Genomic DNA, 16,410 nt, shown 5'->3' with positions numbered 1-16,410 from the left:
AAGAATGAGAGGTTTAGAAAGGCGAGCCGTTAGGTAAACCCAACCCTCCGGCCCAGGTTTGTTAGATTGGAAGCAAGGATGAGAGGTTTAGAAAGGTGAGCCGTTAGGTAAACCCAACCATCCGGCCCAACAAGTTAGTGGAGATGGAAGCAAGGAGGTTAAGAAAGGTGAGCCGTTAGGTAAACCCAACCATCTGGCCCAAGAAGTTAGTGGAGATGGAAGCAAGGAGGTTTAAAAAGGCAAGCCGTTAGGTAAACCCAACCATCCGGCCAAGGAGATTAGTGGAGATGGATGCAAGAATGAGAGGTTTAGAAAGGCGAGCCGTTAGGTAAACCCAACCATCCGGCCCAGGTTAGTTGAGATGGAGCAAGGATGACAGGTTTAGAAAGGTGAGCCGTTAGGTAAACCCAACCATCCGGCCCAAGAAGTTAGTGGAGATGGAAGCAAGGAGGTTTAGAAAGGCGAGCCGTTAGGTAAACCCAACCATCCGGCCAAGGAGATTAGTGGAGATGGATGCAAGGATGAGAGGTTTAGAAAGGCGAGCCGTTAGGTAAACCCAACCATCCGGCCCAGGTTTGTTAGATTGGAAGCAAGGATGAGAGGTTTAGAAAGGTGAGCCGTTAGGTAAACCCAACCATCCGGCCCAAGAAGTTAGTGGAGATGGAAGCAAGGAGGTTTAGAAAGACAAGCCGTTAGGTAAACCCAACCATCCGGCCAAGGAGATTAGTGGAGATGGATGCAAGAATGAGAGGTTTAGAAAGGCGAGCCGTTAGGTAAACCCAACCATCCGGCCCAAGAAGTTAGTGGAGATGGAAGCAAGGAGGTTTAGAAAGGCGAGCCGTTAGGTAAACCCAACCATCCGGCCAAGGAGATTAGTGGAGATGGATGCAAAAATGAGAGGTTTAGAAAGGCGAGCTGTTAGGTAAACCCAACCATCAGGCCCAGGTTTGTTAGATTGGAAGCAAGGATGAGAGGTTTACAAAGGTGAGCCGTTAGGTAAACCCAACCATCCGGCCCAGGTTAGTTGAGATGGAGCAAGGATGACAGGTTTAGAAAGGTGAGCCGTTAGGTAAACCCAACCATCCGGCCCAAGAAGTTAGTGGAGATGGAAGCAAGGAGGTTTAGAAAGGCGAGCCGTTAGGTAAACCCAACCATCCGGCCAAGGAGATTAGTGGAGATGGATGCAAGGATGAGAGGTTTAGAAAGGCGAGTCGTTAGGTAAACCCAACCATCCGGCCCAGGTTTGTTAGATTGGAAGCAAGAATGAGAGGTTTAGAAAGGTGAGCTGTTAGGTAAACCCAACCATCCGGCCCAAGAAGTTAGTGGAGATGGAAGCAAGGAGGTTTAAAAAGGCAAGCCGTTAGGTAAACCCAACCATCCGGCCAAGGAGATTAGTGGAGATGGATGCAAGAATGAGAGGTTTAGAAAGGCGAGCCGTTAGGTAAACCCAACCATCCGGCCCAGGTTAGTTGAGATGGAGCAAGGATGACAGGTTTAGAAAGGTGAGCCGTTAGGTAAACCCAACCATCCGGCCCAAGAAGTTAGTGGAGATGGAAGCAAGGAGGTTTAGAAAGGCGAGCCGTTACGTAAACCCAACCATCCGGCCAAGGAGATTAGTGGAGATGGATGCAAGGATGAGAGGTTTAGAAAGGCGAGCCATTAGGTAAACATTACCATCCAGCCCAGGTTAGTTGAGATGGAAGCAAGGATGAGAGGTTTAGAAAGGTGAGCCGTTAGGTAAACCCAACCATCCGGCCCAAGAAGTTAGTGGAGATGGAAGCAAGAAGGTTTAGAAAGGCAAGCCGTTAGGTAAACCCAACCATCCGGCCAAGGAGATTAGTGGAGATGGATGCAAGAATGAGAGGTTTAGAAAGGCGAGCCGTTAGGTAAACCCAACCATCCGGCCAAGGAGATTAGTGGAGATGGATGCAAGGATGAGAGGTTTAGAAAGGCGAGCCGTTAGGTAAACCCAACCATCCGGCCCAGGTTTGTTAGATTGGAAGCAAGGATGAGAGGTTTAGAAAGGTGAGCCGTTAGGTAAACCCAACCATCCGGCCCAAGAAGTTAGTGGAGATGGAAGCAAGGAGGTTTAGAAAGACAAGCCGTTAGGTAAACCCAACCATCCGGCCAAGGAGATTAGTGGAGATGGATGCAAGAATGAGAGGTTTAGAAAGGCGAGCCGTTAGGTAAACCTAACCATCCGGCCCAAGAAGTTAGTGGAGATGGAAGCAAGGAGGTTTAGAAAGGCAAGCCGTTAGGTAAACCCAACCATCCGGCCAAGGAGATTAGTGGAGATTGATGCGAGAATGAGAGGTTTAGAAAGGCGAGCCGTTAGGTAAACCCAACCATCCGGCCCAGGTTTGTTAGATTGGAAGCAAGGATGAGAGGTTTAGAAAGGCAAGCTGTTAGGTAAACCCAACCATCCGGCCCAAGAAGTTAGTGGAGATGGAAGCAAGGAGGTTTAGAAAGACAAGCCGTTAGGTAAACCCAACCATCCGGCCAAGGAGATTAGTGGAGATGGATGCAAGGATGAGAGGTTTAGAAAGGCGAGCTGGTAGGTAAACCCAACCATCCGGCCCAGGTTTGTTAGATTGGAAGCAAGGATGAGAGGTTTAGAAAAGTGAGCCGTTAGGTAAACCCAACCATCCGGCCCAAGAAGTTAGTGGAGATGGAAGCAAGGAGGTTTAGAAAGGCAAGCCGTTAGGTAAACCCAACCATCCGGCCAAGGAGATTAGTGGAGATGGATGCAAGAATGAGAGGTTTAGAAAGGCGAGCCGTTAGGTAAACCCAACCATCCGGCCCAGGTTAGTTGAGATGGAGCAAGGATGACAGGTTTAGAAAGGTGAGCCGTTAGGTAAACCCAACCATCCGGCCCAAGAAGTTAGTGGAGATGGAAGCAAGGAGGTTTAGAAAGGCAAGCCGTTAGGTAAACCCAACCATCCGGCCAAGGAGATTAGTGGAGATGGATGCAAGGATGAGAGGTTTAGAAAGGCCAGCCGTTAGGTAAACCCAACCATCCGGCCCAGGAGGTTAGTGGAGATGGAAGAAAGGATGACAGGTTTAGAAAAGGGAGCCGTTACGTAAACCCAACCATCTGGCCCATAATTCCAACCACTTCTTTAAAGTACAAACAAAAATATGGCTACAGAGTTATGAAACATGCACAGAATATAGGCACTTGCAAACTGCAGAATACGAGAATTTACAGATACCAAAACAAAACCAACAAGGGCTGTTTGTAAAACATGCATGCCCCCCATATGGGCTGTCCGTTGTAGTGGCAGCCATTGTGTAAATACGTTTTTTGTCAATGTGACCTTGACCTTTGACCTAGTGACCTGAAAATCAATAGGGGTCATCTGCGAGTCATGATCAATCTACCTATGAAGTTTCATGATCCTAGGCGTATGCGTTCTTGAGTTATCAACCGAAAACAATTTTACTATTTCGGGTCACCATGACCTTGACCTTTGACCTAGTGACCTCAAAATCAATAGGGGTCATCTGCGAGTCATGATCAATCTACCCATGAAGTTTCATGATCATAGGCGTATGCGTTCTTGAGTTATCATCCGGAAACCATTTAACTATTTCGGGTCACCGTGACCTTGACCTTTGACCTAGTGACCTCAAAATCAATAGGGGTCATCTGCGAGTCATGATCAATGTACCTATGAAGTTTCATGATCCTATGCCCAAGCGTTCGAGTCATCATCTGACAACCACCTGGTGGACGGACCGACCGACAGACCGACATGAGCAAAGCAATATACCCCCTTTTCTTCGAAGGGGGACATAAAAATTCCAAATGTTGATGGGGCTTTACAATCTGCTGATGACTCACTGCTTCAACACTATGACTTGTTATTTATATTTGCAACATCACAATTATAAAATCACGTGAGATACAAAGTAAAATACACATTATTGTTAATACAATAAATCCTAACCTTTATTTAGTAATATTAACTTAATATATAACAATGTACAAATGATCAGCTCTAAAATAAGCCTGCTTACACTCAAGACTGCCCAGAACACAATAAATCTATCTTAAAAATAGAGGGAAAGTGTCACTTGAATAAACTGGTTTAAACTCAGTCAAGTGTTACAACTGGTCAGTGTGTGAGACATCTGTCTCAGTGTGTTATTTTGCCGTCTGTAGGTATCGGTTTCCATGTTTATTCTCGCACAGCTTCTGAAATTCTCAAAGTATATTAGTACCAATGATAATTGGGTGTTGTCTCTGAAAATGTTGTATCAGGTGAAATAAGAAATAAAGCTGGTTGCTGTTCAGTATCTTGGACACCATCTGTTGTATCTAGTTCAACTTCAATGTAACCAGAGTATGGCAATCTAGAACCACTGGCACATTCAATGTTCATAATGTCTGAAACAGTTAAAAGATTAATGTTGATCATAAATTCACAAATTCTACTTGCAAACAGCTTAAATACACATAAACACTTCTATCTAATCAATCTAACTCACTTAAAACTATCAGTGCATTCACTGAAATAATTAAAACATTTAACCTTTGAGATTAATTAAAATAAAATTTAAATGAGAATTCTAACATAAATCTGAAAAAAAAATCATTATTAGTTCATCATCTATTTCAATACACAATGTACTCAGGATATGCAAAGAGTTTTACTTAATTAATGCACTTAAGTTCTATTAAATAATGCACTGAGTTTTATTGTATTAATGCACTAATTTCAATTAATTAATGCACTATGTTTTATTTAACTAATGCACTAACTTCAATTTAATAATAAGTTTCACTTAGTTAATACACTTTGTTTCACTTAACTAATGCACTAAGTTCACTTAAATTATGTACCAAGTTCACTTAAATAATGTACTAAGTTCACTTAAATAAATCACTTAGTTCACTTAAATAATGCACTAAGTTCACTTAAATAATGCACTAAGTTCACTTAAATAATGTACTAAGCTTCACTAAATTTTAACTTTACTGAAGTTAACAAGTATCTACTACAATGTATGCAAATGTAGAAATCAATACACACACAAAAAACACAATTGTTAATCAAAGGTATTAACTGCTACCAAATTGTTCAAATTAAACAACAAGTCAAAATAAGTGACACTGCTTTCAAATTAATTGATATCAACTCAATCAATTTGAAATTATCAATTAACGAGTAACTAAAATAAAATGAATATTTAATTCAGGAAACAATTCAAATGCAAAAGTTCAGATATGTGAACTTGACCGCACACAACTACAATATGTATTTTTAACAACTATCATGTAACACATAGTCTTAATACTAATTGTTCTAATTAATTCTATTTACTAACATTAAAATACTGATTTAACTATTATTAATTTCTACTTGCTTTCAATATCAATGCAATCTGAATGAAAATTGTTTAATTAAATTATTTAATTAGTTTTATTTAAATTAACCTTAATTACTACAAGTCAATGTCAAGATAAATCAGTTAAATATCATTTCCATCTTAAGAGACACAATCTTATAGTAATTAAATTATTTATAATATTTTTGTTTTTGTTTGTACTGTCTAACTCATAAAGTATCATACTTCAACTAAATAGCATTATCATATGCAATAATTGTTCAAGTATTCCTGTTTAAAGAAGAACTAAAGATTTAATTTCAATGCAAACTAACTTCTCTTATCCAATTTCTTCTTTATTATGTCCCATCAGAACATGTGCTTTGAAGCTTAATTCTCCCAACTTAAGAAATAGGTCAATGGTCAGTTGATTTAGTCAACCAATGATACAAGACACTCCAGACCAGTGTCAAATGATGTCACTATGGGGAATACCTCTATAGCCAATCAAATGAGAGTTCAAAATAAAGAACAATCTGTGTCAAGTAATGATCAATGATGCATGAGCTTGTCAAAATATTTACATGAAAATGTGTAACGAAGTGCATTCATACATGTATTTACATTATACTGGTACTTCAGTCTTCAGTGATTAATGTTTGAGTTATGCTCTGTACACTAAAAGTACAAACTGGTTTAATTACAGTATTAAAGATACCAAAGACCTGTATTCAAGGTTGCAATGTACTAAACAAGCTAAAAGAATGAAAATAAATGCATATTTAGTAGTTAAGACATTTAGTGTAAGAAACATCACCAGGGTTTGCAAAATGGTAGAACCAACCATCTGGCCCGCTTTGGAGGAGATAAGGCAGAAACAGGCAGAAGAGTGTACGACAAGACGGACCTATGGTAGAATCAACCATCTAGCCTGCTTGGGAGGGAGAGAAGGCAGAAACAGGGAGAAGAGCGTAAGACAAGACAGACCTATGGTAGAACCAACCATCTGGCCCGCTTGGGAGAAGAGAAGGCAGAAACAGGAATGAGAGAGGAAGACAAGACATACCTATGGTAGAACCAACCATCTGGCACGCTTGGGAGGGAGAGAAGGCAGAAACAGGGAGAAGAGTGTAAGACAAGACAGACCTATGGTAGAACCAACCATCTGGCCCGCTTGGGAGGGCAGAGAAGGCGGAAGCAGGGAGAAAATTGTTAAACAAGACGGACCTATGGTAGAACCAACCATCTGGCCCGCTTGGGAGGAAAGAGAAGACGGAAGCAGGGAGAAGATTGCAAGACAAGACGGACCTATGGTAGAACCAACCATCTGGCCCGCTTGGGAGGAGAGATAAGGCAGAAACAGGGATGAGAGAGGAAGACAAGACGGACCTATGGTAGAACCAACCATCTGGCCTGCTTGGGAGGGAGAGAAGGCAGAACAGGGAGAAGAGTGTAAGACAAGACAGACCTATGGTAGAACCAACCATCTGGCCCATTTGGGACGGGAAATAAGGCAGAAACAGGGAGAAGAGTGTAAGACAAGACTGACCTATGGTAGAACCAACCATCTGACCTGCTTTGGAGGACAGATAAGGCAGAAACAGGCAGAAGAGTGTAAGATATGACGGACCTATGGTAGAACCAACCATCTGGCCTGCTTGGGAGGGAGAGAAGGCAAAAACAGGGAGAAGAGTGTAAGACAAGACTGACCTATGGTAGAACCAACCATCTGGCCTGCTTTGGAGGAGAGATAAGGCAGAAAACAGGCAGAAGAGTGTAAGACAAGACGGACCTATGGTACAACCAACTATCTGGCCTGCTTGGGAGGGAGAGAAGGCAGAAACAGGCAGAAAAGTGAAAGACAAGACGGACCTATGGTAGAACCAACCATCTGGCCTGCTTGGGAGGAGAGATAAGGCAGAAACAGGGAGAAGAGTGTAAGACAAGACAGACCTATGGTAGAACCAACCATCTGGCCTGCTTGGGAGGAGAGAGAAGGCAGAAACAGGGAGAAGAGTGTAAGACAAGACAGACCTATGGTAGAACCAACCATCTGGCCCGCTTTGGAGGAGATAAGGCAGAAACAGGCAGAAGAGTGTAAGACAAGACGGACCTATGGTAGAATCAACCATCTGGCCTGCTTGGGAGGGAGAGAAGGCAGAAACAGGGAGAAGAGTGTACGACAAGACGGACCTATGGTAGAACCAACCATCTGGCCCGCTTTGGAGGAGATAAGGCAGAAACAGGCAGAAGAGTGTAAGAAAAGACAGACCTAGGGTAGAACCAACCATCTGGCCTGCTTGGGAGGAGAGAGAAGGCAGAAACAGGGAGAAAAGTGTAAGACAAGACAGACCTATGGTAGAACCAACCATCTGGCCCGCTTTGGAGGAGATAAGGCAGAAACAGGCAGAAGAGTGTAAGACAAGGCAGACCTATGGTAGAACCAACCATCTGGCCCCTTGGGAAGAGAGAGAAGGCAGAAACAGGGAGAAGAGTGTAAGACAAGACAGACCTATGGTAGAACCAACCATCTGGCCCGCTTTGGAGGAGATAAGGCAGAAACAGGCAGAAGAGTGTAAGACAAGACGGACCTATGGTAGAATCAACCATCTGGCCTGCTTGGGAGGTAGAGAAGGCAGAAACAGGGAGAAGAGTGTAAGACAAGACGGACCTATGGTAGAACCAACCATCTGGCCCGCTTTGGAGGAGATAAGGCAGAAACAGGCAGAAGAGTGTAAGAAAAGACAGACCTAGGGTAGAACCAACCATCTGGCCCGCTTGGGAGGAGAGAGAAGGCAGAAACAGGGAGAAAAGTGTAAGACAAGACAGACCTATGGTAGAACCAACCATCTGGCCCGCTTTGGAGGAGATAAGGCAGAAACAGGCAGAAGAGTGTAAGACAAGACAGACCTATGGTAGAACCAACCATCTGGCCCCTTGGGAAGAGAGAGAAGGCAGAAACAGGGAGAAGAGTGTAAGACAAGACAGACCTATGGTAGAACCAACCATCTGGCCCGCTTGGGAGGGGAGACAAGGCAGAAGCAGGGATGAGAGAGGAAGACAAGAAGGACCTATGGCAGAACCAACCATCTGGCCTGCTTGGGAGGGAAAGAAGGCAGAACAGGGAGAAGAGTGTAAGACAAGACAGACCTATGGTAGAACCAACCATCTGGCCCGTTTGGGACGGGAAAGAAGGCAGAAACAGGGAGAAGAGTGTAAGACAAGACGGACCTATGGTAGAACCAACCATCTGGCCCGTTTGGGAGGGCAGAGAAGGCGGAAGCAGGGAGAAGATTGTAAGACAAGACGGACCTATGGTAGAACCAACCATCTGGCCCGCTTGGGAGGAGATAAGGCAGAAACAGGCAGAAGAGTGAAGTTTCATGATCCTAGGCGTATGCGTTCTTGAGTTATCCAGAAACCATTTTACTATTTCGGGTCACCGTGACCTTGACCTTTGACCTAGTGACCTCAAATCAATAGGGGTCATCTGCGAGTCATGATCAATCTACCTATGAAGTTTCATGATCATAGGCCAAAGCGTTCTTGAGTTATCATCTGACAACCACCTGAAGGACGGACCGACAGACAGACAGACAGACCGACCGACATGAGCAAAGCAATATACCCCCTCTTCTTCGAAGGGGGGCATAAAAATAGAGGGAAAGTGTCACTTGAATAAACTGGTTTAAACTCAGTCAAGTGTAACAACTGGTCAGTGTGTGTCATATGATGACATCTGTCTCGGTGTGTTAAAGTTCTGAAAGAAGTAAACCAAGGATATGTTAATTTTGCCGTCTGTAGGTATCGGTTTCCATGTTTATTCTGGCACAGCTTCTGAAATTCGCAAAGTATATTAGTACCGATGATAATTGGTGTTGTTTCTGAAAATGTTGTATCAGGTGAAATAAAAAATAAAGCTGGTTGCTGTCCAGTATCTGGGACACCATCTGTTGTATCTCGTTCAACTTCAATGTAACCAGAGTATGGCAATCTAGAACCACTGGCACATTCAATGTTCATAATGTCTGAAACAGTTAAAAGATTAATGTTGATCATAAATTAACAAATTCTACTTGCAAACAGCTTAAATACACATAAACACTTCTATCTAATCAATCTAACTCACTTAAAACTATCAGTGCATTCACTGAAATAATTAAAACATTTAACCTTTGAGATTAATTAAAATAAAATTTAAATGAGAATTCAAACATAAATCTGAAAAAAAAATCATTATTAGTTCATCATCTATTTCAATACACAATGTACTCAGGATATGCAAAGAGTTTTACTTAATTAATGCACTTAAGTTCTATTAAATAATGCACTGAGTTTTATTGTATTAATGCACTATTTTCAATTAATTAATGCACTATGTTTTATTTAACTAATGCACTTACTTCAATTTAATAATAAGTTTCACTTAATTAATACACTTTGTTTCACTTAACTAATGCACTAAGTTCACTTAAATTATGTACCAAGTTCACTTAAATAATGTACTAAGTTCACTTAAATAAATCACTTAGTTCACTTAAATAATGCACTAAGTTCACTTAAATAATGCACTAAGTTCACTTAAATAATGTACTAAGCTTCACTAAATTTTAACTTTACTGAAGTTAACAAGTATCTACTACAATGTATGCAAATGTAGAAATCAATACACACACAAAAAACACAATTGTTAATCAAAGGTATTAAATGCTACCAAATTGTTCAAATTAAACAACAAGTCAAAATAAGTGACACTGCTTTCAAATTAATTGATATCAACTCAATCAATTTGAAATTATCAATTAACGAGTAACTAAAATAAAATGAATATTTAATTCAGAAAACAATTCAAATGCAAAAGTTCAGATATGTGAACTTGACCGCACACAACTACAATATGCATTTTAAACAACTATCATGTAACACATAGTCTTAATACTAATTGTTCTAATTAATTCTATTTACTAACATTAAAATACTGATTTAACTATTATTAATTTCTACTTGCTTTCAATATCAATGCAATCTGAATGAAAATTGTTTAATTAAATTATTTAATTAGTTTTATTTAAATTAACCTTAATTACTACAAGTCAATGTCAAGATAAATCAGTTAAATATCATTTCCATCTTAAGAGACACAATCTTATAGTAATTAAATTATTTATAATATTTTTGTTTTTGTTTGTACTGTCTAACTCATAAAGTATCATACTTCAACTAAATAGCATTATCATATGCAATAATTGTTCAAGTATTCCTGTTTAAAGAAGAACTAAAGATTTAATTTCAATGCAAACTAACTTCTCTTATCCAATTTCTTCTTTATTATGTCCCATCAGAACATGTGCTTTGAAGCTTAATTCTCCCAACTTAAGAAATAGGTCAATGGTCAGTTGATTTAGTCAACCAATGATACAAGACACTCCAGACCAGTGTCAAATGATGTCACTATGGGGAATACCTCTATAGCCAATCAAATGAGAGTTCAAAATAAAGAACAATCTGTGTCAAGTAATGATCAATGATGCATGAGCTTGTCAAAATATTTACATGAAAATGTGTAACGAAGTGCATTCATACATGTATTTACATTATACTGGTACTTCAGTCTTCAGTGATTAATGTTTGAGTTATGCTCTGTACACTAAAAGTACAAACTGGTTTAATTACAGTATTAAAGATACCAAAGACCTGTATTCAAGGTTGCAATGTACTAAACAAGCTAAAAGAATGAAAATAAATGCATATTTAGTAGTTTAAGACATTTAGTGTAAGAAACATCACCAGGGTTTGCAAAATGGTAGAACCAACCATCTGGCCCGCTTTGGAGGAGATAAGGCAGAAACATGCAGAAGAGTGTACGACAAGACGGACCTATGGTAGAATCAACCATCTAGCCTGCTTGGGAGGGAGAGAAGGCAGAAACAGGGAGAAGAGCGTAAGACAAGACAGACCTATGGTAGAACCAACCATCTGGCCCGCTTGGGAGGAGAGAAGGCAGAAACAGGAATGAGAGAGGAAGACAAGACATACCTATGGTAGAACCAACCATCTGGCACGCTTGGGAGGGAGAGAAGGCAGAAACAGGGAGAAGAGTGTAAGACAAGACAGACCTATGGTAGAACCAACCATCTGGCCCGCTTGGGAGGGCAGAGAAGGCGGAAGCAGGGAGAAAATTGTTAAACAAGACGGACCTATGGTAGAACCAACCATCTGGCCCGCTTGGGAGGAAAGAGAAGACGGAAGCAGGGAGAAGATTGCAAGACAAGACGGACCTATGGTAGAACCAACCATCTGGCCCGCTTGGGAGGAGAGATAAGGCAGAAACAGGGATGAGAGAGGAAGACAAGACGGACCTATGGTAGAACCAACCATCTGGCCTGCTTGGGAGGGAGAGAAGGCAGAACAGGGAGAAGAGTGTAAGACAAGACAGACCTATGGTAGAACCAACCATCTGGCCCATTTGGGACGGGAAATAAGGCAGAAACAGGGAGAAGAGTGTAAGACAAGACTGACCTATGGTAGAACCAACCATCTGACCTGCTTTGGAGGACAGATAAGGCAGAAACAGGCAGAAGAGTGTAAGATATGACGGACCTATGGTAGAACCAACCATCTGGCCTGCTTGGGAGGGAGAGAAGGCAAAAACAGGGAGAAGAGTGTAAGACAAGACTGACCTATGGTAGAACCAACCATCTGGCCTGCTTTGGAGGAGAGATAAGGCAGAAACAGGCAGAAGAGTGTAAGACAAGACGGACCTATGGTAGAACCAACTATCTGGCCTGCTTGGGAGGGAGAGAAGGCAGAAACAGGCAGAAAAGTGAAAGACAAGACTGACCTATGGTAGAACCAACCATCTGGCCTGCTTGGGAGGAGAGATAAGGCAGAAACAGGGAGAAGAGTGTAAGACAAGACAGACCTATGGTAGAACCAACCATCTGGCCTGCTTGGGAGGAGAGAGAAGGCAGAAACAGGGAGAAGAGTGTAAGACAAGACAGACCTATGGTAGAACCAACCATCTGGCCCGCTTTGGAGGAGATAAGGCAGAAACAGGCAGAAGAGTGTAAGACAAGACGGACCTATGGTAGAATCAACCATCTGGCCTGCTTGGGAGGGAGAGAAGGCAGAAACAGGGAGAAGAGTGTACGACAAGACGGACCTATGGTAGAACCAACCATCTGGCCTGCTTGGGAGGAGAGAGAAGGCAGAAACAGGGAGAAAAGTGTAAGACAAGACAGACCTATGGTAGAACCAACCATCTGGCCCGCTTTGGAGGAGATAAGGCAGAAACAGGCAGAAGAGTGTAAGACAAGGCAGACCTATGGTAGAACCAACCATCTGGCCCCTTGGGAAGAGAGAGAAGGCAGAAACAGGGAGAAGAGTGTAAGACAAGACAGACCTATGGTAGAACCAACCATCTGGCCCGCTTGGGAGGGGAGACAAGGCAGAAGCAGGGATGAGAGAGGAAGACAAGACGGACCTATTGTAGAACCAACCATCTGGCCTGCTTGGGAGGGAAAGAAGGCAGAACAGGGAGAAGAGTGTAAGACAAGACAGACCTATGGTAGAACCAACCATCTGGCCCGCTTGGGACGGGAAAGAAGGCAGAAACAGGGAGAAGAGTGTAAGACAAGACGGACCTATGGTAGAACCAACCATCTGGCCCGTTTGGGAGGGCAGAGAAGGCGGAAGCAGGGAGAAGATTGTAAGACAAGACGGACCTATGGTAGAACCAACCATCTGGCCCGCTTGGGAGGAGATAAGGCAGAAACAGGCAGAAGAGAGAAGTTTCATGATCCTAGGCGTATGCGTTCTTGAGTTATCCGGAAACCATTTTACTTTTTCGGGTCACCGTGACCTTGACCTTTGACCTAGTGACCTCAAATCAATAGGGGTCATCTGCGAGTCATGATCAATCTACCTATGAAGTTTCATGATCATAGGCCAAAGCGTTCTTGAGTTATCATCTGACAACCACCTGAAGGACGGACCGACAGACCGACCGACAGACAGACCGACCGACATGAGCAAAGCAATATACCCCCTCTTCTTCGAAGGGGGCATAAAAATAGAGGGAAAGTGTCACTTGAATAAACTGGTTTAAACTCAGTCAAGTGTAACAACTGGTCAGTGTGTGTCATATGATGACATCTGTCTCGGTGTGTTAAAGTTCTGAAAGAAGTAAACCAAGGATATGTTAATTTTGCCGTCTGTAGGTATCGGTTTCCATGTTTATTCTGGCACAGCTTCTGAAATTCGCAAAGTATATTAGTACCGATGATAATTGGTGTTGTTTCTGAAAATGTTGTATCAGGTGAAATAAGAAATAAAGCTGGTTGCTGTCCAGTATCTGGGACACCATCTGTTGTATCTCGTTCAACTTCAATGTAACCAGAGTATGGCAATCTAGAACCACTGGCACATTCAATGTTCATAATGTCTGAAACAGTTAAAAGATCAATGTTGATCATAAATTAACAAATTCTACTTGCAAACAGCTTAAATACACATAAACACTTCTATCTAATCAATCTAACTCACTTAAAACTATCAGTGCATTCACTGAAATAATTAAAACATTTAACCTTTGAGATTAATTAAAATAAAATTTAAATGAGAATTCAAACATAAATCTGAAAAAAAAAATCATTATTAGTTCATCATCTATTTCAATACACAATGTACTCAGGATATGCAAAGAGTTTTACTTAATTAATGCACTTAAGTTCTATTAAATAATGCACTGAGTTTTATTGTATTAATGCACTATTTTCAATTAATTAATGCACTATGTTTTATTTAACTAATGCACTTACTTCAATTTAATAATAAGTTTCACTTAATTAATACACTTTGTTTCACTTAACTAATGCACTAAGTTCACTTAAATTATGTACCAAGTTCACTTAAATAATGTACTAAGTTCACTTAAATAAATCACTTAGTTCACTTAAATAATGCACTAAGTTCACTTAAATAATGCACTAAGTTCACTTAAATAATGTACTAAGCTTCACTAAATTTTAACTTTACTGAAGTTAACAAGTATCTACTACAATGTATGCAAATGTAGAAATCAATACACACACAAAAAACACAATTGTTAACCAAAGGTATTAACTGCTGCCAAATTGTTCAAATTAAACAACAAGTCAAAATAAGTGACACTGCTTTCAAATTAATTGATATCAACTAAATCAATTTGAAATTATCAATTAAAGAGTAACTAAAATAAAATGAATATTTAATTCAGAAAACAATTCTAATGCAAAAGTTCAGATATGTGAACTTGACCGCACACAACTACAATATGTATTTTAAACAACTATCATGTAACACATAGTCTTAATACTAATTGTTCTAATTAATTCTATTTACTAACATTAAAATACTGATTTAACTATTATTAATTTCTACTTGCTTTCAATATCAATGCAATCTGAATGAAAATTGTTTAATTAAATTATTTAATTAGTTTTATTTAAATTAACCTTAATTACTACAAGTCAATGTCAAGATAAATCAGTTAAATATCATTTCCATCTTAAGAGACACAATCTTATAGTAATTAAATTATTTATAATATTTTTGTTTTTGTTTGTACTGTCTAACTCATAAAGTATCATACTTCAACTAAATAGCATTATCATATGCAATAATTGTTCAAGTATTCCTGTTTAAAGAAGAACTAAAGATTTAATTTCAATGCAAACTAACTTCTCTTATCCAATTTCTTCTTTATTATGTCCCATCAGAACATGTGCTTTGAAGCTTAATTCTCCCAACTTAAGAAATACCGTAATTACTCTATGTTTTCGGACACTTAAAAATAATTATTTTCTTTCGTGTCCAAAAATTTAGATACGAAAAATATTTAAAAATTACGAGTGTCCGAAAATTTAGAAACATACATGTTATGGTAGTTTGTCAATTATTGTAATGAAATAAAACCAATTATAAATGTGCAATAATTTTATTGTGTTGTACTCTCCTTTACCTGCTGCAAATCAAGTACAACTTCACTTATTTACAATCGCTTACCTGAAATGGTTTGTAAAAAACGTCATAAAAACAACCATACTGCTTCCTGAATACTATAAAATTTCAAACGCTGTTGGGTGAAACCATCGTTTATTTAACATGTATACATTGTAATCTACCCAATAACGCAATTGTAATGGTCCATTGCCCTCAGGGCATTCTATGCCAGGTTTTATTACGTTAAACCGGTTGTAAAACTCCATGATCGAAGGGTCCCAGATAAGCGAAAACAGGGCAAAAATCTAGTAAACTAGTGCTGTTAAATATACTGTCCAAAACATTGGAGTCATTAATTATGAAGAAAATCCGTATGTCTGAAAATATAGAGTCACGAAAAATAATAATTTTGGCTAAAAAAGAGGGTGTCCGAAAACTTAGAGTAATTACGGTAGGTCAATGGTCAGTTGATTTAGTCAACCAATGATACAAGACACTCCAGACCAGTGTCAAATGATGTCACTATGGGAAATAACTCTATAGCCAATCAAATGAGAGTTCAAAATAAAGAACAATCTGTGTCAAGTAATGATCAATGATGCATGAGCTTGTCAAAATATTTACATGAAAATGTGTAACGAAGTGCATTCATACATGTATTTACATTATACTGGTACTTCAGTCTTCAGTGATTACTGTTTGAGTTATGCTCTGTACACTAAAAGTACAAACTGGTTTAATTACAGTATTAAAGATACCAAAGACCTGTATTCAAGGTTGCAATGTACTAAACAAGCTAAAAGAATGAAAATAAATGCATATTTAGTAGTTTAAGACATTTAGTGTAAGAAACATCACCAGGGTTTGCAAAATGGTAGAACCAACCATCTGGCCCCCTTTGGAGGAGATAAGGCAAAAACAGGCAGAAGAGTGTAAGACAAGACGGACCTATGGTAGAATCAACCATCTGGCCTGCTTGGGAGGGAGAGAAGGCAGAAACAGGGAGAAGAGTGTAAGACAAGACAGACCTATGGTAGAACCAACCATCTGGCCCGCTTGGGAGGAGAGAAGGCAGAAACAGGAATGAGAGAGGAAGAC

General features: G+C 40.1%; 1 protein-coding gene across 3 annotated transcripts in view; it reads right to left on the bottom strand.

Moving 5' to 3' along the window:
• Nucleotides 1-6,374: 6,374 nt before the first annotated feature.
• The window catches only part of LOC127865094 (uncharacterized), a 32,143-nt gene continuing 22,107 nt past the window's right edge, over nucleotides 6,375-16,410 (bottom strand). Inside the window, exons 5-7 of one of the 3 annotated variants that reach the window (XM_052404992.1) lie at nucleotides 12,894-12,974; nucleotides 11,368-11,690; nucleotides 6,375-6,720 (exon numbers count right to left, since the gene is read on the bottom strand). In XM_052404992.1, the coding sequence (XP_052260952.1) occupies nucleotides 6,398-6,720; nucleotides 11,368-11,690; nucleotides 12,894-12,974 (727 nt within the window). In that variant the 3' untranslated portion in view covers nucleotides 6,375-6,397. Of the gene's footprint in view, nucleotides 6,721-7,964; nucleotides 8,082-11,367; nucleotides 11,691-12,172; nucleotides 12,254-12,653; nucleotides 12,783-12,893; nucleotides 12,975-13,009; nucleotides 13,056-16,410 lie in introns of those variants that run through there. The other 2 variants (XR_008042481.1, XR_008042479.1) reach the window with 2 other exon arrangements.

Source organism: Dreissena polymorpha, chromosome 1 (genome assembly GCF_020536995.1).
Source record: "Dreissena polymorpha isolate Duluth1 chromosome 1, UMN_Dpol_1.0, whole genome shotgun sequence".
Taxonomy (NCBI): Eukaryota; Metazoa; Mollusca; class Bivalvia; order Myida; family Dreissenidae; genus Dreissena; species Dreissena polymorpha.
Note: the sequence above shows the minus strand (reverse complement) of the source record. Positions and strands in the feature narration are given on the sequence as shown.